Source organism: Melospiza georgiana, chromosome 22 (genome assembly GCF_028018845.1).
Source record: "Melospiza georgiana isolate bMelGeo1 chromosome 22, bMelGeo1.pri, whole genome shotgun sequence".
Lineage (NCBI taxonomy): Eukaryota > Metazoa > Chordata > Aves > Passeriformes > Passerellidae > Melospiza > Melospiza georgiana.
This window is the reverse complement of record NC_080451.1, coordinates 3928816-3955892: the sequence shown is the minus strand read 5'-3', so window position 1 is coordinate 3955892 and position 27077 is coordinate 3928816. Positions and strand designations below refer to the sequence as shown.

At 44.5% G+C, this 27077-nt stretch overlaps 1 protein-coding gene across 3 annotated transcripts in view; it reads right to left on the bottom strand.

Moving 5' to 3' along the window:
• Nucleotides 1-6936: 6936 nt before the first annotated feature.
• CDC42 (cell division cycle 42) overlaps nt 6937-27077 on the bottom strand; it is a 32404-nt gene continuing 12263 nt past the window's right edge. For 2 of the 3 annotated variants that reach the window (XM_058039493.1, XM_058039491.1), the window contains exons 2-6: nt 21870-22010; nt 17248-17320; nt 14275-14384; nt 13982-14179; nt 8395-9807 (exon numbers count right to left, since the gene is read on the bottom strand). In XM_058039493.1, coding sequence (XP_057895476.1) covers nt 9718-9807; nt 13982-14179; nt 14275-14384; nt 17248-17320; nt 21870-21974 — 576 coding nt within the window. In that variant the 5' untranslated portion in view covers nt 21975-22010 and the 3' untranslated portion in view covers nt 8395-9717. Of the gene's footprint in view, nt 8344-8394; nt 9808-13981; nt 14180-14274; nt 14385-17247; nt 17321-21869; nt 22011-27077 lie in introns of those variants that run through there. The other variant, XM_058039492.1, reaches the window with a different exon arrangement.

Here is a 27077-nt window from a genome sequence, read left to right as displayed (position 1 = left end):
TCCAATCATTTGAGTTTTGCCCTCACTAGCCTCAGCTGCATTTAAAAGGAATTGCTTCTCACCCTACGCTGACCCTGGGATATAAGGTCCACAGCCCAGAATGGCATAAGCAGGTGACAGACAGCCAACAACTCAGAAACCATCAAGGAGGAGTCCAGCCCACTATGAGCTCTGGGAAGTGGGCAGCATTGTGCTAGCATCTCCAGTTCCCCTTGGATAGCCAACAGTGGAAGGTAGGAGGGAGGAGATTTGGGAAACATATGATCCAAGTTAGGACTAGCTACAGATCAGGAGCACGGGACTTTCTGACGGTTCCCACCTGATGGGAACCAAATCAGCAGAGAACTATAAAGGAGGAGGCAAGATTCCCATGGGCTTCACCACTGCCACAGCACCTGGCAAGGGAACCTCTACTCCAATCTTATCCTCCCAAAACATTCTGGAAGGGCCAAGAGGTGTGTTTCTCCTGGGGTGAGCTCCCTCCAGTGTAACTGTCACTGGGAGCACAGGGAGGGTGTCACAGTTAGCATGGGACAGCAGCCTAGACCTAGGTCCTACACTGAATTCAAGGAAGGCGTATGCAGCACTCTGCTTCCAACACCCCCATCCTTCCAGAGCTGGGTGTTGGATTAAGTAACCAACCTTTCCCTGCTGTGGAAAGAAATCCTCTCTCCTCCTCATACAATTACAGGCAGACTTTGGTGAGCACCACCACCCCAAAATAAGCAACATTAACCCTACACAGTACATGTCCAACTCCGTATAGGATTTCCAGGGACTGTACAGACAGGACCAGTAAAGCTCTTGTATTATGGAGTTTAGGCTTCTCCCTCATGCACTGAAAACACCATTTACACAGCCACTTCAGGCTGAGAGTTGCACCACAAAGAGGCACAGGGGTGTCACCACATTTCTCTTCACAGAGAAAAGCGAGGCACAATTCTTCCCAAGAATATTTCTGGGTTTCACATTCTCTGAACCTCAGAGAAAGGAAAAACAATTCTTATCTCATTTGCTGTGCCTGTGTTTGTGCAAAAGTAGAATGCAATATGGAGACTGTTTCCCAAAGTGACAGTGTTTTGTTTCTTGGCCTATCAGGGCCGAGCGTGTGTGCGTGTCGGGACCGTGAGCTGACAGTCACGAGATGCTGTGCAGTTGGAGTGCAGTTGGGTGCTTGGCAGATTCAGTTTCGATGTAATATAACATAGTATAGAATAATATAGTATAATAAAGTAATTAATTAGCCTTCTGATAAGATGGAGTCTTCCTCATCCTTCCTCCTTCGTCGGGGGCAAAAGTATCCACTATATGGGGAGGTGAGCAGATGCACATACACTTCCAGTACGTGCAGGCAGCCACCCCAAGCTGCCCTATGCAACCCTCAGCAGGGTCCCCATTTCTTCAAAACCAAGCAAGAGCTGGAAATTCAAAACTAACAGAAGTATTTTCACACACACATTAAGACAAAAGGTCAGGAACTCAGTATGTATCTAGTTTAATTTTATGTAGTTTATTCCAGCACTAATACTGATGGCAAGATTAAAGGTGATGGCAAATCTGTGTGTCAGAGATCACCCCATTTCTCACCAGAGCCCATGGAGACGTCTCCCCCGTAGAGACTTTAGTCTTCGTTTTCCTGCTCGAGAACTCCATCCCCTCACCTTGGAACATGAGAACAACTCCCGTGCAGGAACCAACTTGTATGACCCTTATAGTCGATTCGTTTAGCACCTCGTCAGGCTTTATTAGCAGCTGTGACCCAGGCATCACTGCAGGTCACCCAGGAGGCCTGGATGGCTGCAGGAGTCGGGCCCACCACGTCCCACCCTGCAGGCTCCCGCTCCAAGGGTCGCTCAGCTCCGGAAGGTCCCGCTGGCCGCGGAGGCTCTCGCGAGCACGCGACGCCAGGAACACGGGCCAAGTCCCAATCTCAGCCCTCCTGTCGCAGACCACCAGAGGGCAGCTGGAAACGCACCACAGACAAGCACACAGGGTGAAAAGTTCCACTGCTGAGCATTCCCCTTGCCCAGCTACCGCACCACAGGAACTGACAAGAGCCAGGCACACACGCTGCCCTCCAGGGGCCAGGAGCTGCCCTCCCATCCATGCCTCGGGGAAGCACTCTGCCAGGTGCCAGGAACCTGACAGAACACATCGCACAGGGCCCGTGTTCAGCTGGTCCACAGCTCACAGGGCTCACATTAACAATTCAAGCCAAAAACCTCCCTGGCATAACTTAAAAAAATTACTAACTTCCAGGGACCGCTGCATTAGGGGGTGATACGATAAATATACCCCCTTGCTTGCTCTTCCAAAGCTGAGCAGTAAGCAGAGGGTAGCAGCATCAGGATGGGTTGAAAAAAAATACACAGACAGAAGTTCAGATGCAGATCAGGATTTCCCCTGCCCCTCATTCAAGCTCCTCCATCTCTTCTACAGTCAATTTATTTTGCATTCAGGGGCTTTTTTCCTAAGCCCATGATAAGCCGTATTTTCATCTCACCTTACTGTACCGAGGAATTGGTCAGTCAGCATCAGCTTCCAAAGGAAAAAGAGGGAGGAGCTCTGGACTTGCTGGTGTGTTTGTGGCAGGGCAGCAGGATCTCTAGCTAAAATAACCTTGTTGTTGAGCTCCAGCCCAAACCAATGCTGCCAGGTTCTTGTGCAATCCTGGACAAGTCATTTAGGGCAGAAGTTCACAGAGAGCTCCAGCCAACTCCCAAATCATGGTTGCTTTATTCCAGGCTCAATTTCGGGAACTGATTCAGTCCATGAAACGGACAGATCACCACTGGGACCAAGGTGACAAAACTAGCAGAAATTCACGAGTGCACTTCAGTAGCTAGAACTTGTTTATTTATAGTTTAATCAGTTCAGGATTATTCTTTGCAGTTTTTGAAGCAGTAATTTCCTCTGTCATGCTTGACCTTTTTAAAGAGCAACAACACTGAGGAATATTCTTCAGAGGATGCAGAGTGTGGGCAGCCAGGGGAAGCAAAGTAAGACACCTTCCAAGCACAGCACCCCAGAAGCACCCCATGGAAGAGTTGGACAGGAAGAGTGAGAAGGCTGGTTAACACAAGATAAGGCAGCAGGAAGGCTGGGTCAGGTCAGTGTGACAATGCTTTTGCAAGTACCACTCAGACTTTTAAAAGGAGGCAGCTGCTGCCATCTGCAAATCGAGACCTAGATGGTGGCGAAGTACCAGAGGACACTGCTGTCTCTTGGAAACATGAGAAAATCATTGGTCTGTTTTTAGCTTCAGCAGCAGCAAGCAGCAGAGGCAACAGGAACAGATCCACCAAGCAAAACCAACCCAAAAGCAAAACTGAGATTTTGGGAGCCCTTCAAACTCTCTCCAGTCAGGGCCCAATGACCCAAATTCCATTCTCCACTGAATGGCAATATCCACTTACATTTCACCTAGTGCAAATCTCAATACCACACTCCAAAACCACTCTAGGATGTGAAACAGAGCACATAAGGGACAGAAAACTCAGGAGATTTGTACATCAATCTAATGTAACACTAAAGGAGCTTCACAGCTGCATTCCAAGATCAAATCTCCTTTTTGAGAACCCCTTAGGACAGGAAGGGCAGACACATAACCAAGGCAGAGACAGCGAAGCACAAAGGGAACCATCCCAGGTCAGATGAACTAACACATTCCTCAGAAAGCCTTCAAGGCCACAGGCAACAGCTAACTGGGGGTGCATGACAGGTTTGTGTAATGCCATGAAACCAACTGCTCAGAAGCCTGAGTGACTCAGTTGTGTTGGGGAGGATGCCATTGCTCCTGAAAGCTCTTCTCTTAGAGGTCCTATCAAATATGCCCATCTCTCCTTACCTGATACCCTCCCCATACTTTAATTAGGGCCACACTATGTATAATGCCCAGCACATTACTGGGAAAGAGAGAGAGGAGAGGAGTGAAGAACACAGCTGATCAAAGAAGCTGCCTTCTGGGAAAGTTGCAGAGCTCAGCCTGTCTCACTGATCTCCCTAACACCTCAGTAAAGATGACCCTCACTGCATCTGATGCTCAACAGTACCATTTCTTCCATGGCATAACAGTTTCCCATTGCCCCACAGGGAAACGGGCAAGGGAGAGCAAGAAAAGGCACATGACTCCAACATGATAGTAGAGCACAGGAAAGCTTGGAGAGAAAAAATGGCCACTAGTTTAATACAATCTTAGCACCAGTCAGCATTACAGCAGTTATGCAGACTCTATGTCTGCACCAAAAGGTACAGGAACAGCAAGATTAGCTGAATCATCTTTATATATAGTCGAAAATTTCCATATACCATCTAAATCAGCAAGGGAAGGACTAAGCTTAGGGTATGCTTAAAATTATCTTCTGCTCAGGAAAGCAACTGCTGCCCTGGAGCACTCTTCCCAACAGTAATCAACCTTGGAGTCCAGTGTCCTGGTTTGGATTTCAGGTGCAAGCACGTCCCCTACAAGAGGCAAGGTTTTTCTCCACATTAACTACTTCCCTATTTAGTCCTCAATTTCCATATGTCAACTCCACTGACAACAGCACAGTGGGAAAACAAACTGATTCATGCTGTTTGTCACCACAGCACACAGGAGTTTACCTGGCACAGCTGCAGTGGTCACACTGTGGGCATGCTCCCACCTACTCCCTAACCCTCTACAGCAGATTTGCTCTCCTACCTTGCACTCTTTTTGGTATCAGCTTGACCCTGAAAAACAGGGTCCACTAGTTCATCAAGAAAATATTGTGCAAGATGTCAAATTTCCATGCAATGAATGTAACTGTCTCCCTGCACAGGAGCTGATGGAACTGATGTGAAGGATGTGTGGGAACACACAGCCCAGACAGAGAAAAGAGATGATTCCTGCTTCAGAGACAACAACCAGCTGATCCAGTGCCACTTGTTTTGAGTAGCCAACAGAAGCAAGAACCTGATTGGAAACTAGTAGCTCACAATGAGCGCCAACCAAAACCCTCAAATCACAAACTTAATCCTTGTGCAGGAAGAAGTGGCTGTTTAGTAAAAGACTTATACGAATAACCCAAAAAATTTAATAAGAAATTGGAGTGTCTCGGCCAATAAAACACAAAGCTGCTCTTCAGCCTCCATGTAACCCTCAGCCCAAGCCTGATACAATTCTCAGGAATCTTCCCATCAGAGATGTTTGGCCCTTTACACAGGACCCCATTAGCACAGGTAGGGCCAAACTGTACAGGACTTGCAGCTACCAAGTCTAGTAGAAGGTGTCCCTGCCCATGGGAGGGGGTGGAAAGAGATGGGCTTTCAAGTCCCTTCCAACCCACACCAGTTTGGGATTCTGGGATTTTATGTGGCAGCTGGTTAAGCAGCCAGTCAAAACCTCATTCCTATTTGTACTCATGAGCTGCTGCAGGTGCCTCAGCAGCCCTCACAAGTGAGAGGACAAGAGCCATTAGCCACAAGTATATCTGCAGAAGCAAATCCTCTGTCAGTAACATGAGGAAATCCCAGCTCACACTACAGACTGGTCTGCCATTCTAGGACAAAAAATGTGCCACATATTCCCACCTGCCTCCAAGCCCTGTGCTCTCAAACCCAGTAGCTGAAAGTGGCAGTTCCAGAAGGGGAAGCAAGTGGTGGATTTGCCTGCTTTTGACAGCTTTTCATGCTTTTATACGGGAAGGGAGACAGTCACCACAGAGCTCATTCAAGAACCTGGCAAGAGAGAGCACATCTCACACATCTAGCCTCAGACAAACCTCTCCACCACACTCCAGAGAAAGCCAGGCATAGTGTGAAACGGCATGAGAGCTGTTTGAGCTTGTTTAACCAGTCACAGGCCTGGGACAGCTATATCCTAGCAGATCCAGGGAGCTATCAGACTTCTGCAAAGCTAATGAACACTAGGAAGAAGGAAACAGCACCACCACTCCTTGAAAAGTATGTTTTTCCATCTAGCACTTCCTGGATTCCCTCCAGAGTGAAGTTTAACCTCGTGGCCTTGATTCAACAGAATAGACTTGATTGCTTGGCCAAAAGGGCTGGCACAGAACACTGCCATGAAGATGCATGCAGAGGGACCACTTAAGAACATATCCAAGACAGAAAAGGCTTTACAGGGTAACCCTGAAGAAGTCATAAGGGTTCTCCCTCCACTCCAAAGGCAGTTTCCTGCAGGCAATCCCTTGGTCTTGCTGCTGGCTTTAGACACAGGAATTAGGATTAGCTGTTACAAGGTGAAGAAGCTGTAAGAACAGCCACCAACACATACCAGCATAACCTTCTCCAGCAAGCCCAGAGTTCCAGCCAAATCTCCCCACAGAAGGCAGCAATTAAAACTGAACTGCAAAGTTGAACAGCAGCACTAATCACTATGAAAAATGAAAAACCACACATTTTACACTAAGATTCAGGATTAGAGTGCCCAAAAATCAGCTTCTTAAAAGAAAAGTGAGGTTCTTTCTAATGTGATTTAATAATAAATAAAAGTTATTATCAACAGTGTTAAGACTTCGCTATTCTTCTCAAGCATGAACAAAAAGGTGTGATGAAGTGCATGCAGTTTTGGGATAGGTATGACATCATTTGTCCCTTTAGGCTTTCTGCTATCTGCCCATGAGCAGGGAACAACAGGAAATTTCTTGACAGAAGAGATTCTGGAACCCAATAAGCCCCAGAAGACAGCTTTTACTATTTAGGAACATGCACACTGAGTATTTCTTTGTTTGAGAACTACCAAACCCTCTTCTTCATGGGGTCTGACAGGAAAGATGCTGCATTAAAGATCAGAGCGATTTTGACAGGACTGAGGCCAGAAGCAGACTGACAAGGATTAAACATTAAGGAAAGGCTAGCTCACAAGAAGGAAAGGGGGACTCACAAAGGATAAAAGCCATATTTACAAGTCCTTCACACTCAGAAGAAAGGCAAAGGAAATAACTACCCTCAGGCAGGCTTGTGAAGATACTTTAATACATCTGAAAAGAATGCATATACAAAGAACTTAGACATGAAAAAGCATTGGTTCAACACTAATGAGTCTACAAGAAATTTAAATTGTGGAAGATAAAGAAGATTCCCTAACTTTTAAAATTTTTTGAATTTGCAAACCAAAATACATTTTTGGTAAAATTCTTATGATACTCCAGATGGTCTATGTAGAGACACTGCACATGATCCTCAGGGCTTGGAGCCCCTCTTCCAGGTTCAAGGTTACTCATGAGCAAAATGCAGAAAAAGGGGTTCCCTCAACTGGTCCCAATATGGTGTCACACCAAACACCAGAAGCCCCTCCCTGCACTTCTTTTCAACTGACACAGGTCTGTCTATCTTTCCACCTCTCCCTGAAGGATGCCAAGCCATCCAGCAAGAGATGCACCATCAGAGCCAGCTCCAAAACCCATTGTAGCACATCCCAGGTCCCTTTAGGGTGTCCAAGCAGCCGTGTATGTGCTGGTCATTGTAAGCATTTCTCTAATAATTAAGGATTGCCAGAAGGTAGATTCAATAAAAGCCAACTGACCCAGCTAGGGGTACTTCCAATGGGGCAGTTATTTCTTCAGCACGAGCCAAAAGAATGTGATGGCAAAGATTAAGGAAGAGACCGGCAAGTTAGTCTCAAGTCTGATGGTGCATCGAGAGAAAATCATTCTCCTGTTCCTAAGGCTTCGTAACTTAGAGGATGGGGTACAAATTTATTACCTGCACAGTTAAAAAGCCAGGGCAAAAAGATACAAGGCAACTTCAGAGAAGATGTATTTTCTACAATCCTTCTTAGAGGAGCACCAGCTTGGGACATTTTGCTTTCCTGACTAAAGTCTGCTCATACCCAGGCTGCTGGCTGGCTGCAGAACAGCCCTACAAGGTCTAGAAACCAGAACCAAGTCTTGCCACACCAGCGTAAGGGGCAAGACTTCAGTTAAACAGCCTAAAATTAGTCTGTTATAGAAAAAGTCATTGAGCATGCCTTGATGTTAAACAAAAAAAAAAATTAGAAACAATAAACAAAATAAAAAAAACTAGTAATGATCAGTGTCTTCTGATAATACATAATTACTCAAAATTAACTAGTTTAAGTGAATTGAGGGGGCACTGGGGAATAAACACTAACATTCTCATCTCACACAGGTATCGTGTGGGGGAGATGGGAGTGCAGGGAATTTGTCATTATTGCAAAAACAAATTTTAAAATTTTATCTTTAGTTTGATTTTAACATTGCTTTTAGTATGACATCAAACACCAGCTTTGCAGAAGGGGCTGTGGAGGGACGTTCATAGCAGCACACACCTGCGAGTCTTCTTCGGCTCCGGGGGCTCCAGGGCAGCCAATATCGCTTCGTCAAATACATTCTTTAGGCCTTTCTGAAAAGGGGCAAAGAGAGAAAGGGGCAGTTTCATTTTTGATTTTTCACACATACAAAACCCCAGAAAGCCAAGTGGCAGCCACACCCCTCTAAGGACACATGGAGGTTTGCCATCCCTAAAGCCTGCCTGCCCAGCGAAGCTCCGTACCACTGCTCTCGGCAGTTTCTCAGCAGAGCATCTCATTTTCAGAACAAGAAAAGTAATCCTCAGAGAACGGACCAGGGTGCTTCACAAGGAGCAAAACACGCGCACCAAAAGTAATTTCCTTAAGGCAACTTTTATGACTAACTGGCTACTTATATTTCACATGCTAATAACAAAGTAGAAAGTGCTGCATTCAGATGGAAGAACTTAACCTGGAGCACACCTGTGACAACACAGCCCCGTGTGTCAGAGACAAGGTAAGGATGCAATTATAGCCTTATCCAGTACATGCTCTGCTCGGGTATCCAGCCCTAAACACCTCAGGGTTAGAAGCAGACAGGCAGAGCCCAGAAAGCTGCCATGGTAACAGAGAAGTCAAGCTGGGAGGAGTACAGAGGGGTATCATACACTCTGTTGAGGATTAAACTGGAGCCAGGAAATGCAACTTGAATAAAGTTTCATCAGTCATTTATACAAACAACTGCAATTTTTAATTTCAAAATTTAAAGACAAGCTACAATCGATGTTTTTTCCTTAAAACAATAAAAATCAGAAGCACGATAGTAAGCAGCAGCTTTACATCTTACAGTAACAGGCTTTAAGAATCTATTATTGAAATGAAGAGCTCTACCATGTTAATGAAAGCAATAATTTTAACAGTTCATAAAGCAGTAGCAAGTACATTGATATTTCCTTCCCCCCAAGGACTGACAGATACTCCACTAAAGCACAGACAGCCAAAGCAACAGCAAACATCTCACTGCACACAGGAGAACCAGAAAACCCTTCACTTTACATCATCATTTGCAGATCACCAATTCAGGTACTTTTGTCATGCAAATACAGTTAAGTCACAAGCAGAAATGGAAAACACACCCATTGTTTCTTCCAGTTGGATTCAGGAAGATCAAACATCTCTCATTTTTTTGGTTGTTCTTTAAATAACAGTGTAACCAAATCCTTTCCCCCAACAGCCTGAATTGTAAAGCTAGCCACACCTGGCAACCCAAGCAGCAGGGAGTTAAGCGAGTCCAGTTCATGTTCCACAGTCACAATGTTTTACTAAAGATCTCAAGTACTGTTTTCAGTCCAAGAGCTAATACAGAGGTTGCTCTAAGATGGCAAGCAGGCACAACAGCTTTCAATCAAGATGGTTTGATTCATTTTTAACCGGGTTTCTACAGTAGTGGGACAGAGGAAGCAGCAGCAAGAGGGGAAGAAGAAAGTTTAGAATATACAGCACTTCCTTTTGGGCTGAGTTTCCGGAGGCTCGAGGGCAGCTAGGATAGCCTCATCAAACACATTCTTCAGACCTCTCTACAAGACAGAGGGGAGGAGAAAAAACAGCAGCCAGGTTAGAGGATTAGAGAAAAACAAGCAGATACAAAGAGCATTCAGGAGCAGGCTGAATTCACAGAGGCAGTAAACAGATTTACTTTGCAAAAAAAACAAAGTAGATCCCAGGAGAAAATCTCATTTAGATAACCCAGAAGTCAATGACAGAGACAGAACAAGTGACAGGCCAAGTGGAACAAAATCAACACTCAGAAGGGCAGAGGCACAAACACAGCAGGAACATGGGGGAGTGGGCCACACAAACGGTGACGGTTTCCGCTCCACTGCTGTACTACACTGAGGGAGCTTACAGGGGAATAAATCAAGCACACAGCAGCTTGCCCCAGCAGGGAGACCCAAAAGGTCAGTTAAACCTTTTGTCGACACCCACTGTGGGTAAGTGAACACCTCGGATGCAGAGTATTTCTCCCAACTCCCCAGGTCCAGAGCAAAGGCTCCAAACAATTCCTCTGCTTTGTGAATTCAGCCCCTGAATAACTGAAGGTCTCCAAATGGCTGGGAACACACATTCTGGGAGGGAAGCAGGACCACCCTGGTAAGCCATCATCACTGGCAGTCACTAACTCTCAAGTCTTTAGAAGTGATGCAATACCTTACCAGTGCTACTCTGACACTGGGAGCCAGCATGGAAATGGTGCATTTCAGTTATTCAGTTTAGTTGCCAAAGCAAGTGTAACCACAGAAAGACAGGAACAGCTTTATGAGTGCAACGATTGGGATCCAACGGCAGAAAAGCAGTCACAGAGCTGCAGGACTCTGCAGGGGTCACATCAGAGCACAAAGTACGCGCTGCATTTGCTGTAAGCACAACAGGAACAGGGCAGGGCGTTACCATCCCACCCACGTCTGCCAGGTCACACACCACACCACAAGGGAAACCTGGCTCGGTTTAGACTAACTGGACTCGCCTAAATCTACTGTCATGAGTGCACCCTTCAAAAATTCAGGAGAACTGCTTTATGATAGCTGAAAGCAAACAGAAAGGCTTCAATTACATCCTGTAAACAACTGCAATCTGTGCAAAAATTAATTTCTTTTCTGATCATTCAAATGTAACTGGTTTTTCCCTTACAAGTTATACTGGATATATCCCTTTTAGAAGGTCTTTAATCTTATTTTACTAAAGCACATACATAGGAGACCTCTAAGGCAGTGCCATCTGGAAGCATTTAAGGCCATCACATAACATGCAAGATTATACTTGAAAGAACAATAGTTTAAGGAAACTACAATGTCCATTCTGTACATCCTCCCCAGAAATTTTTCTTTTTCTTTGAGTGAGTTGCAACTCATGCTCACAAAAGAGCTAAATACTTCCGATAAATAATGCCTCTGAAGTCCAAATAGTAATTAGATTTAATTTCTCTGTGAGAATAAGGCTGCAACATAAAATCAATTATGTACTGTTAAACAGATTAAGAACCCAGGCAGGGCAAGAGTCAAGAAAACAATTTTACTTAAATTCTCCTATTCAGGGATTCCTCTTGTTTTTGTATCACCTGCAAGAAATTTGTTCAGCAGTGCAGAATTTGGGATTTGTTTTGAAGGACCTAGCAAAAAAGGGAAGAGGATAAAAAAAATGACTGGGACAAAATTGTTGTGAAAATGGACCAGGGTTAAAAGCTTGGATGACCATGAGTAACAACATGAAGGGAAGAAATTGTGTTCAATACCACAGACACACAGGCCTGTTAAAATCATGACTTTTGTGTTACACTGGAAACAGGCTGAGATCAGGCTTCCTCTGTTTATGGACAGCTTAAAGCACTTTATATATCTGTGTCAAAACTGGCAACCCACCATCAGGAGAAAAAGAAATCAAATTCAGCATTCTCTCTGATGTGAGGTACTAAGATTGGGCTTCAGAAAGTGTAGACATCCACACCCAAGAGTAACAGAAGTAACAATCACTGTAGTTGCAATCTGTCAGCCACCCTTTCCTAACAGCAAAAACCTCACCTACTTGTCACAGTAGCACTGGGTGATCTTGTAAAGAAAGGCTGGAGACAGACACTGAAAATGCCTTCATCACAAAAAGGGATTCCACAATCTGAGGAAAGGGGGATAGAACTGGCTCTCCAATAGAGCACTTATCCAAACTTGGGGAGAAACTCTGTCTTTACAGAAAAAACTCAAAACTCAGCCTCTCATGACTCACACAGTACAAAAACAAATAATGCCAGCTCCATGATTCTATGAGTATTAGCTACTGTGGTGTCAAAGTAATTTGTAGATTAGTTGGGAAGAAAAAAACCACCCTGCACTGCTGAAGTGAACCACACAGACAGCATCCAAGGCAAAGAGAGACTGAATGCCCAGCTGAGTCTCACTTCAGCTAAAATCAGCTACTTCAGCATCACCTTGCAGGTAGGAAAATAACCCTCCAGGCCAGGGAAGCTGCCTTCTGTGTTCAGCAAGCTGCCAGTGAGATCACTGCAGGATCAGTTACAATGCTGTTCACCAGCTACTGATGACACACCCAGGAAAAAAGTGTTTGGTGAGTCAACAACAAAGGGAGAAAAATGGAGCAGATGCAAACCAACTAGTTGTCCAGGTGAGAAGGCTTCTGAATCCTCCTCCCAGGTCACTCCTGACCACTAAAATCATCACTTGGTATACAAGCACTAACGCTCTGGAAGAAAATTCAGGCTGAGCTTCCAAGTGCATGAAGTTGTTCACTGCAACAGATACAGATTAGTCTACTGGGAAATAGAAAGAATGGATAAACACCAACATTTTTTGTCATATCAACTCTTGCTGTAGTAATTCTAAGTGATTCCATGCAATTTGAGCAGACACAAGCTCAAGTCCAAAGCAAGTCCAAAGCTACAGAGGAAAGGGTCTCAGAGAGCAATACAGGACAAAGGCCCTGGCAGGTATTTACCCAATTAGCAGGTTCTACAACCTAGTTAGCAGCAGCATTCAGGCTGTGCCAGATACCATCTAAAACAATATTTTGGGGCTGAACAGACCCAAGAAAAAACTACAGCTCAAGCATAAACAGCCCTCAGCTTGCCTGCGGGCAGTTACGAAGCATGGCCAAGACCACCTTCTGGTCAGGGATCCCCAGGATGAACAGCAGCACGCCTCACCACATCACCTCCAGGGTCAGTGTCCTGCACAACTCCAGCAAAGTTCCTTCACAGGAGACACCCAGGCAAAGCTTTGTTACAAAAAAAGCGTGAGGATTTTAAATGGAAGAGTAAACATGCAATCTGAAAAAAAAGGGGCAAGATAAGTAGAACTTCAGGATTTGTGAAGTTTGGTAATAGCTTTGTGCTCAAGGAGATCAATGAACAACATAACTGGAAAGAGTGAGGAGCTTGATACTGTGCACCCCTGGTTCCATGCACATCAGAGATGAACAAATTCTTTACAGACCAGCATTAAGGAAGCTGTTCAAAGTGTTATAGTCAATTCTGCAAGAGTAAGAACCTAGGATTAAGTTCTCAGAGCATCTAAAGTCAAGGCAACAGGTCAGCTAGCCAGAAAATGGCTCCCACTCTAGTATTCCTAACTGAAAGGGAAAAGATAATTGAGTTTCTTGCTCTCAAATCAGCTACTTTAGTTGGCATTTGATTCACATTCACAAGTTATAAGCATGATGTAAGAACTGTCTTAAGAACTATTTAACTGTTACTTTCTGTTTTAACAGAACTTCTATCTGAAGGAAGGACACAGGAAACAGCCGACCACCAGCTGCACAGGAAGAGAAGGCAGCTATCAACTATGAAAGTTTCCAGTCTTCAAAGTACCAGCACTGACTTTATCGAGAGGCATTTTTTTGTTTGCCTGCTTGTTTCAGCAGTGACGTGCACACTGTGTCCCAACCCAATTATTGTCCAAAATGTACCTTCTAAGTTATCAACGGTTACTTTTCTCCAGCACAGAAGTAAACACAGTAAGCACATCCTCCTCCATCACCCACATTAGGCCTAAACCACATAGGCTGATTTTCTTTGTACCACTGCCAACTCTCTGTGCCTTAGAACAACATGACAAAGAGAAAGCTACACTGTAAATAGCAGACCCAGAGCTTACATCCCTTCACATCCAAACTAAGTTGTTTTTTCCCTGGAACTGAAAAAAAGCATGGAATAAAAGCAAGCAAAAATGGTCAAAGACCAACCCTTACCTGCGTAAGTGCAGAGCATTCCACGTATTTTACAGCCTTCAGGTCCCGGGCCAGCTTTTCAGCAGTCTCTGGAGTTATGGGCTTCTGCTTGTTCTTGGCAAGTTTCTCAATTGTTGAGGGATCATCTCTTAAATCAATCTGGGTCCCAACAAGCAGAAAAGGAGTCTTTGGACAGTGGTGAGTAATTTCAGGTACCCACTAAAGACAGAAGAGACACAGCATTTGTTACTAACTACCTAAGATAACTCCTGACATACTTCAGCAGCTCCGTTTTCATGCAGAGTTCAACCAACCTTTTCTTTCACATTTTCAAATGAAGAAGGAGAGACCACTGAGAAACAGACCAGAAATACATCTGTCTGTGGATAGCTGAGGGGTCGTAATCTATCGTAATCTTCCTGACCTAGAAAGGAGGAAATTAACACTGTATTAGACCCAGACGACAAAATCCTGCCCTTTACAGGGAGTCAGAATTCACATTTCATCACAATAACATGGCTGTGATTAATCCTAACTCTGAAGCAAATAGCCAAGCACATAGTGAACTCAAACATTTGAAAAATCTATGTTTCAAATCCAGAATTCATTCAGTTGCTATGTAACAGTGAGCTGCTGAGAGTCACAGGAAAGCTGGGAAGCCTCCAATACATTTTGAGATCAAACACCCTCGGACTGCACAACACTCTCCTCAGTTATGAAGGACAGTTGCAGAACGTCGCTCCAGTTATAGGTGACCATTCATTACAAGTATTATGCCATCAAATTTCATTACCCTGCAAAAAATCCCCTCCTCTCAAGAAGGGAGAAAAAATTAGTTTTGTTCTGACTTATGCTGTGACTCACTGAAGTGTCTCCAGGCATGAGGAGGAGAATGTTGCTGGTACACATGACTGCAACCAGGCCACCCAGCAGCATTCCCCTAAAACCTCACCGAAGTCCCAGCATGGGCTGTGCTTTGGAAGAAGCCAGCCTCCTCCCTTTGAGTCCCTATGTGCATGGAGTCTCTGCAAGGCACCACTAGCACTGATCCACCAGCCTGACTGTCAAATTTCATTCTTAAACCTCCTCCTGCATAATTCAGCTGCACTACTTTCAGAAACCCAATTTGGCAATGAAGCTGCTGCACTTACTGGCAACAAAATCCAAGACAGTTGTTTAAGATGTCTCAGATTCCAACTAATGCTGTCTCACTCATCCGACAGGACAAAGACCTACAAGATCTTGAAGGAGTCAACACAGCAGCTGGGACACCTCAATGGAGAAGACCTACAGTTTGAAGATGGAAATCTAGACATCTCGTCCTGTCTACTGTGCTTGGCTGGACAGAGAGGAGTGAGCACTGACCAGAATCATAGTCTCATGGTTTGGGGTGAAAAGAATCCTGAAGCTCATTCCAACCACCTGCCATGGGCAGGGACACCTTCCACTAGGATCAGGTTGCTCCAAGCCCCAGTCAATCTGGCCTTGGACACTTCCAGGGATCCAGGGGCAGCCACAGCTTCTCTGGGCAACCTGTGCCAGGGCCTCATCATCCTCATAGGGAAGAATTTCTTCCGAGCATCTAATCTAAATCTAAAATAACATGTTGCAATTAACAAACTGCTCCAAAAGTCTATCTTCCAAACAAACACGCTCAAAACAAACACTTGGATTTTAATCTGAGAACCAGCAATAGGGGCTTCATGCATCGTTAAATTTTGTCACCTGTGCTGGCTGGTGCTTAGAAAAAGCAGGCAACCATTAAGAACACATACTTTCCCCTCAGCAGTCCTGCTCAGGAAAGAAAGCCTTTACATTCACAAGTGCACAGAGTCACCTAACATGCATTAAAGTAATTTGGTAACTTCTCAAAATTACTAGCTGGATCACTGCTCATGTTGATAACAGAAAATGTGCGTAACTACACACACTTCTCTGAACCCTCAGCCAGAAAATAGGCAGAGAAGGACCAACACAATCACCCACACAGGGACCATGCAATACCAGAACTGCTGTAGGACCACCAAGATGCCTACAGCAGACCACACAACATATGTCAGGAAAGAGTCTCTCTTCTCCACCTAACTCCTCATCCATGAACTAGGGAGCTTACCACAATGGGAACACAAATCACATTTGGGAGGAGAACATGGAGAGCTAAGTGAAGCCACGCTGAAGAATACATTCAGTGCAGACAGCTCAAGGTACAGATGCAGTGCTAGCTGCAGGTTGAGCTCTGGGTGTCCAGCAGCTCCAGAGGAGCTGGCACTGACCCTCTGCACAATGAAGGGCCCAGGGACCTGTGGCACAGCCAGCTGATGCACATTATCAGAGATACAGCAGGAACCAAGGACTCAGCTGGAAGCTCCCAGACTTTCAAACACATGCTGTGAGGGACATAAAAGCCCATGGTTTGCTTTGTTCAGTATCTCTTCCCAGAGGCACTAGCTCAAGCTGTTATTTTGGTTTTGCACCGCAATTAAATTTGAAGGCCCTGGCTGCCTGAGACATCTATGGGGAATCTGGGGCTGAGGCAGTAAGGAGACCTTGTCTGACTGTGGAGTGTGGGGCACGCTGAGAATCAAGCGAGGCCCCACTGCCTCACTGGAGCTGCCACTGTGAACAGGCTCCAGTCCCAGCTCAGGGGTTGAAGTGTGACTGGATGGCCAAAAAGGAAAGTTCCTCTAACAGCTATAGTGTTTAACTGGAAACCTAAGATTGTTTCACTAATAAAATTAGACATTAATGATGCATGTAAGAACACAGCTGGAAACAGATTAAATTTTATCAGACAATTTTACATGAATGCTTATGGACTAAGCTCTCCAGAAGGGCTCTTTTGAAGAAGAGTTTACAACACCAGTTGTTGCCACATCACTTCAGTATTATTAGGTGGTAGGGACAAGTATCCAGCAGCTGAACCAGTTTCTACCATTTCTTTTCACACATGCAAAGCCATGTTTAGCTGTTTCATCACTGCACATTTCTCCAGCCTAAAACTGAGATGCAGCTTAAACAAGAGGCCAGCAGATTTTTAATTTTTAAAAGCAAGCAGTGAGAGGGCTTATGAAATCCACACCCTGACTTCATCCACATTAAGGATGCAGAGACATACAACACATTTAAGAGGTTCTAATATTAGTCATTCTGTCTTGCCAGAATCAAGAGAGATTCTCCCCTTCTATTAGAAGAAAATCTCAACAAAAAAACCCCAACTGTGTGTCTTCATGTTCAACATCACCTCAGGTAAATCTTGGTCAAGTACAATGACACACTTGGTTTCTCACCTGCAGTATCAAAGAGGCCAAGGGTGTAAGGCTCTCCTCCAATCATCACTGTTACAGCATAGTTATCGAAAACCTGGCAAGAAAAGAGACACATGTTTCAAGGAGACATGATTCTCAAACCATCATCCCACCCACCTTGCCAGAGCACATCTAATTTGAATAAGAGACACCTCTAGAGGAAAACAGAACCATCAGGCTTACAGTGCTATTACCACTAATACTATTAACAGAACAATTCCACATGTAATAGTGATACCCCAACTGTTTCCACAACACAGTCAAGCAAAGGCATACAAGGTACACCACTGACTAACACACAGTAAAAACCACTGAGCAAACACCTACAACAGTGTTTGCCTGTTACTACTGCAAGGAGGTTTCCCACGCTGCCAAAGGAATTCTAAACTTCAACCTTAGTCTTAGACACAGTAAACACATCCTCACAAGGACAGAACAGGTAAAGTCAGCCCTGCCATTCAAGGGCACGGAGTGATGGGGCTGTATCTCACAGTACCTAAATCCTCTCAAGTCCAAATTTCTGAGTATCTAGGGAACTCTATTATAGAGTCCATCCTTTCAAGAGAGATTTATCCTCCATCTTTGAAGGAAGCAGTATCTGGTAAAAAAATCAATCTGTGTCAAATCCAATCTGAAAGGAGAGTCTGGTTCCAGATACCAAGCTCTACTGCCTCTGCAACAGAACCTGGTACAACAGTACTGCCCTCCAGATCAAAACCAGCACTACCCACGAGTGTTTCACCCACAAAGTGACTTACAGTACAACTGAGCACAACAACCTACCCAAATGCTCAACTCCTCCACCCATCCACTCAGGAGAGCACTGTCTGAGGTCAGCATCCTTCATTTCAATAATGATGTTATCTTCAGAACCACAACAGACAATACTGCAGAAACAACCTATGGCAAAAGATCCTCCCCACTGCATAAAGAAAACCAAAAACCCACCACCTGCCCCTGCAAGGTGCTGCATGGTCACTTGGGGCAAGTCAGGATCTCCAAAGAATGATGAGGAAATTCTGCTTCCTCACAGAACTGCAGCCTGAGCAGCTCTCACAGTAAATCCCAACAGGAAAGATGTCAGCAGCCACCTCAAAGGCTTTTCACGGAAGTGAGCAGGGAGGGATGTGGGAAACAAGTAGTCACATGCATCTGTTGTCAATACAGTAAGAGCTTAGGTCCTTGGAAAAAGAAAAAAACAACAAAAATTGAAGAGCAGTGAAACTGCACTTCAAAGCTGTACTCCCCAGAGTTCAAATGTCTCCTTCCCACCTGACTGCCCTGGTTAAAGACACACCCAACACTATCCTATTTTTTTCAGCTTTTCAAAACTTACAATGACTGAGAAAGCAACTATGGCCACTGCACACTGCATATCCCCAGAACATCATCCAGAAGCAGAAATCCACTTCTCACACTATTTTGAATTAGCACATTCAGGATTTTAAAGAACTGCAAGAGACATCACCACTCGTCCCCACTACCTGCAACTCAATCCATCAAACACTGCACTGGGTTTACCTTACTGAACACACAAGAAAGGGTCTAGCTCCAAATCACACCGTGAGGTTGAGGGATGGTTGAAAGTATTTTCACAGGGCACATTCAACATTCCAGGACTGTACTACTTCAAGACCCCAAAAGACTTATCAGGATGAAACTCCTCTGTTCCTAGGAACAGAACAAGGAGCCAGAGTGATGAAGGTCAGAGCATTTCCTCTTCCACATGTCAGAAGATGGTCGGCAGCTCAATCCCCCAGCAATATCCCCCCATTTTTGTTCAGCTACCACCTGCAGCTGCCCTTTCGGGGCAATTAGCACGTCTCCTTTCTCATCTTGTTTTTTGTTTTTAAAGCTCCCTATCTGCAAAATGGGATTTTTTAATTTCAATTTTTGTGTTAAGGTATAGTTTCTATTGAAATGTTTGGGGTAGAGCCCTAAGAAGGCCAGGGTTATGAGGCTGGCCTTCACAGAAACCAGGCAACTATAGTCTCATAGTACAATTCACAGACAATTTCATCCTCAGTTGTGCCAAAATGGCTAAAAAACAGAGCCCAAAGCAGTTCCTGCCAATGCCAGGCAGCTCACTACAGCAACTGGCATGAGCTCTCACTTGAGCTGTCACAACCCAAACATTGCCAGTGCCTTTCCAAAGACGTGCCCTTCACTGCCTTGATTTTTGAGAATGGCAACAAAATCAAAAACATACAGGTAACAAACTATGTGCAGTACCACCATGAAATCCATCCTCCACTGGGAAACATCCTCCATGAAGAGAAAGGATTGCAAAACACAGCACCGACTGAACAGAACTATCTGCAGGACTGAAATGGTGTGCTCTCCATCCATACTGCAGCCAGGCCACTGCAACAGGAACTGAAGTGTCCGTTCTCTTTCTCTGTCCATTTATTATCAGAAGCATTAGGTGGAATATCAGAGGTGATGTACCAGTTTCCAGAGTCTGAAGTATGCCTCTAGGCTGTTCACAGAATTAGGAATGGGCCTCTGGTATCTCCAGAACAGTGAGTTCCTCAAGCCATGAAGTTCAGAGGTAAATAATATTTTGGAAACATGAGACAGATTTAAAAGGCACTATAGAGAAGCCTTAGCACACCTTGAACACAATTCACTGGCAACTAACCTTTTTGCATGTTTTCCACATTCCTTTCTAGCAGAGATTTACAGGCAGCACTACTGTGTGCAGGACAGGATGCCAACTTGAAGGCTTTCAAAACATACATTTTAAGATTATAACATTTTTCAGCTCTATCACTTCCCTTAAGGGATATGTATAGAAACACTCACTGCTGAATTCACTGATCAATTTCATTTTGCCTTGACTATAAAGAAGAGCTTAAATAGGACAAGCAGCCTTTCACAGGTTCAGCACAGAATGTAGCTGCCCTACAAGCATCACATCAGGATATCTGACACCACTGAAAAACTTAAGAATGGCGAAACAGTTTCAAATGCCACTTCTCTACCAATCCATAACAGAGCCCATAAGAGAGGCTGATCCTGGGTCTGTGCCTACAGCACAATCCACAAGTTCCCACTAGTGACCACTGCATCTGCCCTGAACACTAGGAGGTTTGGGAGTCCTTTCATGATCAGCTCCTGATCTACAACTAAAGACAAACATTTTTATTTTGTGGAAGTCTGTCCTACCCAGAACAAACCTCGTATCTGGTTAAGTTGAAAAATTCTGGATAGCATATAAAGCCAGTATCTCAAAGAGACATGATGATGTCTACTGCAACTTCTTTCCCACAAAGAGAAGACATTTTCATGAAGTCCTATTCCAAAAGAGCTATCAGGCTGAGCCACTGGCCACCTCAGAGGAGCTACCTCGTCTTCTGAATGACTTTGTAACACAGAGAACATTACCAACGCTTTTACTGGCAGATGTTCTCTGTGATGCATTTCCACATCCAAATTTGTTTGGGATACATAGATAAACTCTTCAACTTGTATATTAACAGAAGATGGCCTTTTCAGACCATAACAGAGAAAATTAGTAAAAAGAGCATCCAGCTATAGTAGTGTAGTAGGAGTCCCTGTAAAATCTAGGTACTGTATAAGTGGCCTTGCCCCAGTTCTAGTTATTCTAAATGAGCCACAGCTGTCAAGTCCTTAGTTGGGCAGCAGCTGTGGCTCGTGAAGGTTACTGGGATAAAAGGGGGTGGGCTGAGAGCCCTGGAAGGAGCCCTGATGAAGCCACAAGGAACGGCACTGCTGAGAAGAGCTGCACGTGAGGAAACCACCCAGAAGGTACGGACTCCAGAAATATTATAACAACAATATGGTTACAACATCCAGCTGCCAGTCTCTTGCAGCAACCTCACTAAAAACTGACCCACCTCAGTGGCTGTACAGCGATCTTGCATGCACAATATCAAGTGGAAAAGCACTTTTCTAACAGGAAGACTGTGCACGTGCCTCACAGGCAGTCAAACCGCTCTCACTCTGAACTTTGGATAAGTCAAGGGATTTGGTATTTCAGAAAACTGAGCCTGTGAAACTCAAAACAGTTACTTCAACGTAGTTAAGGACTATGCATACATTTGGAAGTACAAAAGAATGTGTCTGCATCCAAACACGCTCCTCATACTTAGCTGAAGTTGACAAATCACCCTCCATAGTGAGGGTGAGAAAATGCGCTTCAGAAAATGTTAACTGTTGTCACTGACTATTCTAGCAACATGAAACACTCCCTTCCCTAAAAACAAAGATGTAGCAGGAAGTGAGAGCACAACCAGGAGAGCAGGTGTTCCTACTGCTTACTCTCCACTGATCTGCAGTTGCTCACACTGCTTATCTCACTCACAGAGTCCATCCACAAAGAAAACACAGAATCTGCACAGCAGTCAAGTAGCAAGAACTGACCGTACACAGGTGAACTGACTAGCACTACCAGGTGACATGGAAGGGAACAGCATGGTGTCAGACTGATTCTCACTCTTCCATGCTCTATTAGTCAGTCTCCAAGAGGCTGTAAGAACACGTATCAGGGAATGCAAGCCATCAAGGTTAGCTCAAAAAGGAACTCATGCTACCCCGCCCCAGCAAGCCCAAAGAAGAGTTTGAGCCATTCTCACACTTACCGTTGGTACGTATTCCGATGGGAATTTATTTGTTGTATAAGAAATTAAGAGACAGGTTTTACCAACAGCACCATCACCCACTACTACACACTTGATCGTCTGCATTGCTGAAATCTACTAGAATATCAATCCAAAGAGAACCTAGAAGAAAAAAAAGATACATATATTTAGATGGTTCCCAGATGCACTAGACAGCCATGCATATCCCCTTTGACATGAGCCCAAACCACTATAGCACATGTGAGATATGAAAACATGACATTCCTAAATGAGTTGGTAGATCCTTTCCCTCCACCACACACACAAAGCAGCTCACATTCATAAGCAGAAGAATTTTTGCCTAGAGATGGGCAAAAACATCTTTTGGCTTTTCCAGACTCGATTTTTATGCATGGAAGTATGTAGCCTCACATGCAGTGGAAGCTGGAAGCGTAAGCTCTGGTCTGGAGATCTGCTCAGGAACACACCTGCCTTCCAGAGAGCGCCCGCCGGAGAGCAGCTCAGCGTAAGACACACCAGAAGTGTTTGTGGAATAGAAATTAACACATACAGACAGAAATAAACATGATTCTTTTCTTCTCTCCCTGCCTTTTTTAGGACCTAAGCATCATTTTACAATTTTCTGGTTAAAGTTGCTAGTTAACACATACCTTTATGCCCACTGTGAAGTGTTTACAGCACTGAGAGCTCAGCAGGGCATTCAGATCCCAAGGGGACTTCTGACATCACAAAATCTAAATGCACCCAGTTACTCCAACACAGTCTCAGCAAAAACTTTAGTACATGAACTAAACCAGTATGCATCACCAATATCTCCTCCAAACACTTGCTGGCTATCTCCAGTGTTGTACAGCTGTGTATTACTTTCATTTGTGTATTACTTTAATTAGAGGTGTACCAGGCCTCTGGTCATGCCTTCACATAGATGTGTGAAATCCTGACCCCAGGAAATTAGTGGCAAAGCTCTCACTGACTGTCAGCATAATATCATCCAAAGCACTTTTATTTACAGCAACAAAGACTTGCCGCAAAGTCTCTGTAAAGTCCTGAGGGGAGCAGGAGGTGTTGCAAGCAGCAAATTTGCCATCACAGGAACAGCAAAGCTTTAGCAAGCAAGGATGTTGCCACGGTTCTCAGGTCTGGGTAACTGCATTAAAAAATCCAAATCAATCCCTCCTGAACTATTCATTCAGTCACTTCCTGAAGATTTCACTTCTTACAGTAATGTAAATATGCAAATCCAAATTTTTGAGGCTTTAGTCACAGCCAGCAACATGATTTGATACTGTGTATCATACCATCGTGCCTGCAAGGAAAGGAACATTGCTAGGGACTCAAAAGACACATACCACCCCCAGCTCTTCTTTAGACACCACAGGGTTGCTCTAGTTTCAAGAAAGACAGCTACCTTCATAATAAACATCCTCAAAAGTTCCTAAGAACAGTGCTTGTAGGGGAATACTAGCTACAGCCATTCCCACAAGACCTGGACAAAACCATAAGCAGTTTTAGGAAATGGCAGCAAAGATTCTCAGGGCAGGCCATTAGTGAGCACCTGGTACACCAGGCACTCACATTGCCATCCTCACCTGTAATTCTTCTTTCAGCAAGCACAGAGATAATAAATTATATGTGTAAGCATCAGGTGTTGCCACCAGTACCCCATTTCAATATCAACAGAATCTATTGATTTATGCAGATCTCAGTTTCCCAGCAGACATCCAGAAGGATGCACTGTGCAGACGTATCAACAGGCCCTTCATTAATACAACAAAAAGCTCTGCAATTTGGCCCTGAAGCAAGCACATATTTACTCAGAAGGAAAAAGTAACTATTTACATTTCAAAAGACATCTTCTGTGTTCAGGCCAGTTCAACTGTTTACACCCAAATACTATTATTCAATATTGCCTCCGTTGCAAAGGGCTCCCACAGTTCTGCCTTGCCGTGCTGTCAGCACTGACTGACCCCAGAGAAAGTCCCATTTCAGAAGAAAAAAAAAAAAAACAAAAACAACCAGACAGAAAGCAGGCAGTGGAGCAGCACAGCTCAGGCCCATATTAAGAAAGGTTTCATGCTCAGAGAAAAAGTGCAAAGGGATGAGCCACTCATTAAGGTGATTTCAAAAGGAAAACATGCCAAAACTCAGGCAGAGCAAACGAACCCAAAAGCATTGCAGCTCATCCAGACACAGGCAGCAGTGTGCCCTGCTCACACACGCAGTACAATTCTACCATCCATCCACCTTTGGGTTTGGGCAAAGCCCAAAGCATTCAGCTCTGCCGCTGCTCAATGCAGGTAAGCTGCTGCCTCCAAGAATTCCTCTCAGAGTTAGTAAATGAAGTACAAAACAAATCTCCAGACTGGGTTTCCCAGCCACTTCTCATATGTTTTTCCAATTTCCACTCGAATTTGTTACACTGCCCAGCCACTCCCCGGAACCCCTGCTCCAGCTGTCCTTCCTCACCCCAGGGCTGGCACAAGAGGAGATGTTTCTCTCTGTTTCCCTCTCTCAGTTTCCCTCTCACAAAACAGCACTTACAGTCAAACCTCTAGAGAAGCACTCTTTCCAAGCAGCTCTCTCCTTGGCAGACCAGAACTCCTCCATGCTGCAATCCTCCCTTCCTGTTCTACCTGTAATTTGCAGGTTACACATCTGCTTCAGACCATCTGTCCAGAGCCCAGAAAACACCCAAGAGGTAAAATCCTGACTCTGAAGCATTCCCTGTGCTCACTGCAACAGACCAATCCATGACTCTCCATAAACTCAGATATTGTGTATTACCAAAAAACCTCATATACACCTTTGTAAAAAGAAAAAGCATTTTACAGCTCATTACTCCAGAGAGCATCAAGCAAGCCACAGTACCAGAAAGTGTCTCAGGTCACAGAGTGTGCTGCAAGCCTCTACTTCTTCCCTGTCCTTGGACACAGGCAAGTCCCCCACAGTGACACTGGGAGAGAAGATGCTGTTCTCTGGCAAGGGCTCAGGTCAGAGTCTGGGGCTGACACAGCACCAGCTGCACGCATCTCACATCATGCCTGCAGCTCCGATACGGCAGCGAGCTGTCAGCCCTATCCCACACAGCTCCTCTCCAACAAACACCAGCACTGCAAATCAAAAGCATCTGCAGGAGCTGCTCATTCATTCTCTCTGCACCCCCAATGCCCTCCTGAAGCACAGCACTGGTGTGGTGCACATCAACCACTCAAACACACAAGCCACTGCACGGGCTGAGGCAGCAGGCACTACTGTTTTCTACCAGCTGACCTGATCCTTATAACCCAAAGCCTTGCTCTGGAGCCTAAAGTAGACTCGGAATGGCACTACAGGGGTCTGGAAAAGCCCAGGCAGGGCTGTTTTCTTTCTTTTTTTGTTTTTTCCTCCTTTCTAAAACACAAAACTAATAGCATTTACCATGAAAACAATTGAACTGGATCATTGGAAATTCTCTATGAAACAAGCAAGTACCACTGCTCTCACACAAGTTGTTCAATTCTGATTGCCCCCACCACAATAAGACGCTTCAAAATTACACATTAAAAGAAACAAAAATTTGGGCACATCCCTTAGGTAAAGAGATCCCCCTACATTTTTTAAATGGATGCATAACTTTATGCTTAAATACTGAAATAAAATGGTGTAAGTTTTAAATAGATTAGAGTGTTCAGCACAGGCCTCCAAAGTCTTAGCAGTGGCAAAGTAGCTGGATGAGCTAATGTTTTGCACTTGTAAGAAGTCCACAGCTGAAAACAAGCTCATTTCTAAGGAGCTTAGATTCACAATCCTGGGACCTCCTCTTCCACAGGAATAGCTTTAAGGATACATACATCATTGACTTGTGGTATAAAAGTAATTTAATCCAATTTAAGATTAACCACAGAATAACTCATCCCCAGAGTGCAACGACAAGGGCAATAGAAACAAAGAAGTTACAGAGGCTTTGGGCTTGCTGCCCCCCAGAAGTCACCACAGTCTGTATGTACAACACCCAGCAGAGAGAGCACTCCAAGCAGTTTTAAATATCTGAAAGAATTGAAAGAGACTGGAAAGCATTGAAGTCATCCCAGCCTGAGGGCAGTGAGTGGATTTTGAGCCATGTAATTGTGTGCCATCTGGTCAAGCCCAGAGAGAAGAGCTGATAAAGACCAGGAATGCAATGCAGGTCAATATGACTTAGTTCTGTTCAAGGAGCTCTAAAGACTTCTTAAAAACATAAAAAAAAAATTTAAAAAAAGAAACAGAGCATTGCACTGATTTGATCTCTCTGTAGTGTAATCAAAACCTTCAGCAATTCAGTAAAGTACATGTTAACTAATGACACTTGCAGTATTTGCTGGATTTTAACCTGCTCAGCATGTGACCACAACAGCAGGATTTCAGAGAACTCAACACTGTCCTAGAGAACGGAGACCTGGCATCTGGAAACTGTGGATTACACAGCCATGTAAACTCTGTCAAATTCATAGGCACGTTTTACACAATTTTGCTTTAAAGCTCAATTACACTTTTGTGGAAGACAGCTGATCTGCATTTAGGATTAATTCCAGAAGTGTTCACAGAGATGTGAGTAATACAGCAAACAAGGAACGGAAGTCTCCAGGGGGACATTCTGGAGCCCGGTAATCCTTCCTGGAGCAAAGGAAATCCAGGAGGGACGCACTTTGGTCACACAGGCCTTCAAGCACCAAGACACTGACCGATCACAAGAGGCTGAAGAAATCCATGGTACCTAAGGCAGGTTCCCCCTGACTAAGCACTAGCCATACCTTCCCAAACACACTTGCATCTCCTGTGCAAGCCTGACTTTCCCATCCTAAAGGCAAGCATATGAAACATGGCGGTACTATGGGAGCACTTGGCTTTCACAAACTTTCTGTAACTTAAGAGTAGCTCCAATCTGTTCCAGCACCTATGTGCACTATTAACTGGAGAATTAAGTGAAGTTTTGTACACAATCAGTGTTCCCAACTAAACTCAGAATTCCCACGATCTCACCTTCACTCTTGCTTCCCATGTAATCTGAAGAAGAAATCACAAGCCTTCAAGCGTGTTAAAATTTCTCTAACTTTTAAGCTACTGAAGTTTGTTCTCAGGTTAAAATGTGCACATTCTCCCAGCTAAAGGAAACTGTGCTGTCAGATCTGACACTGAACTCACTTCCTGCCTGGGCAGCACCACCACTTCCTCTACCAGGCAGGACTGAAA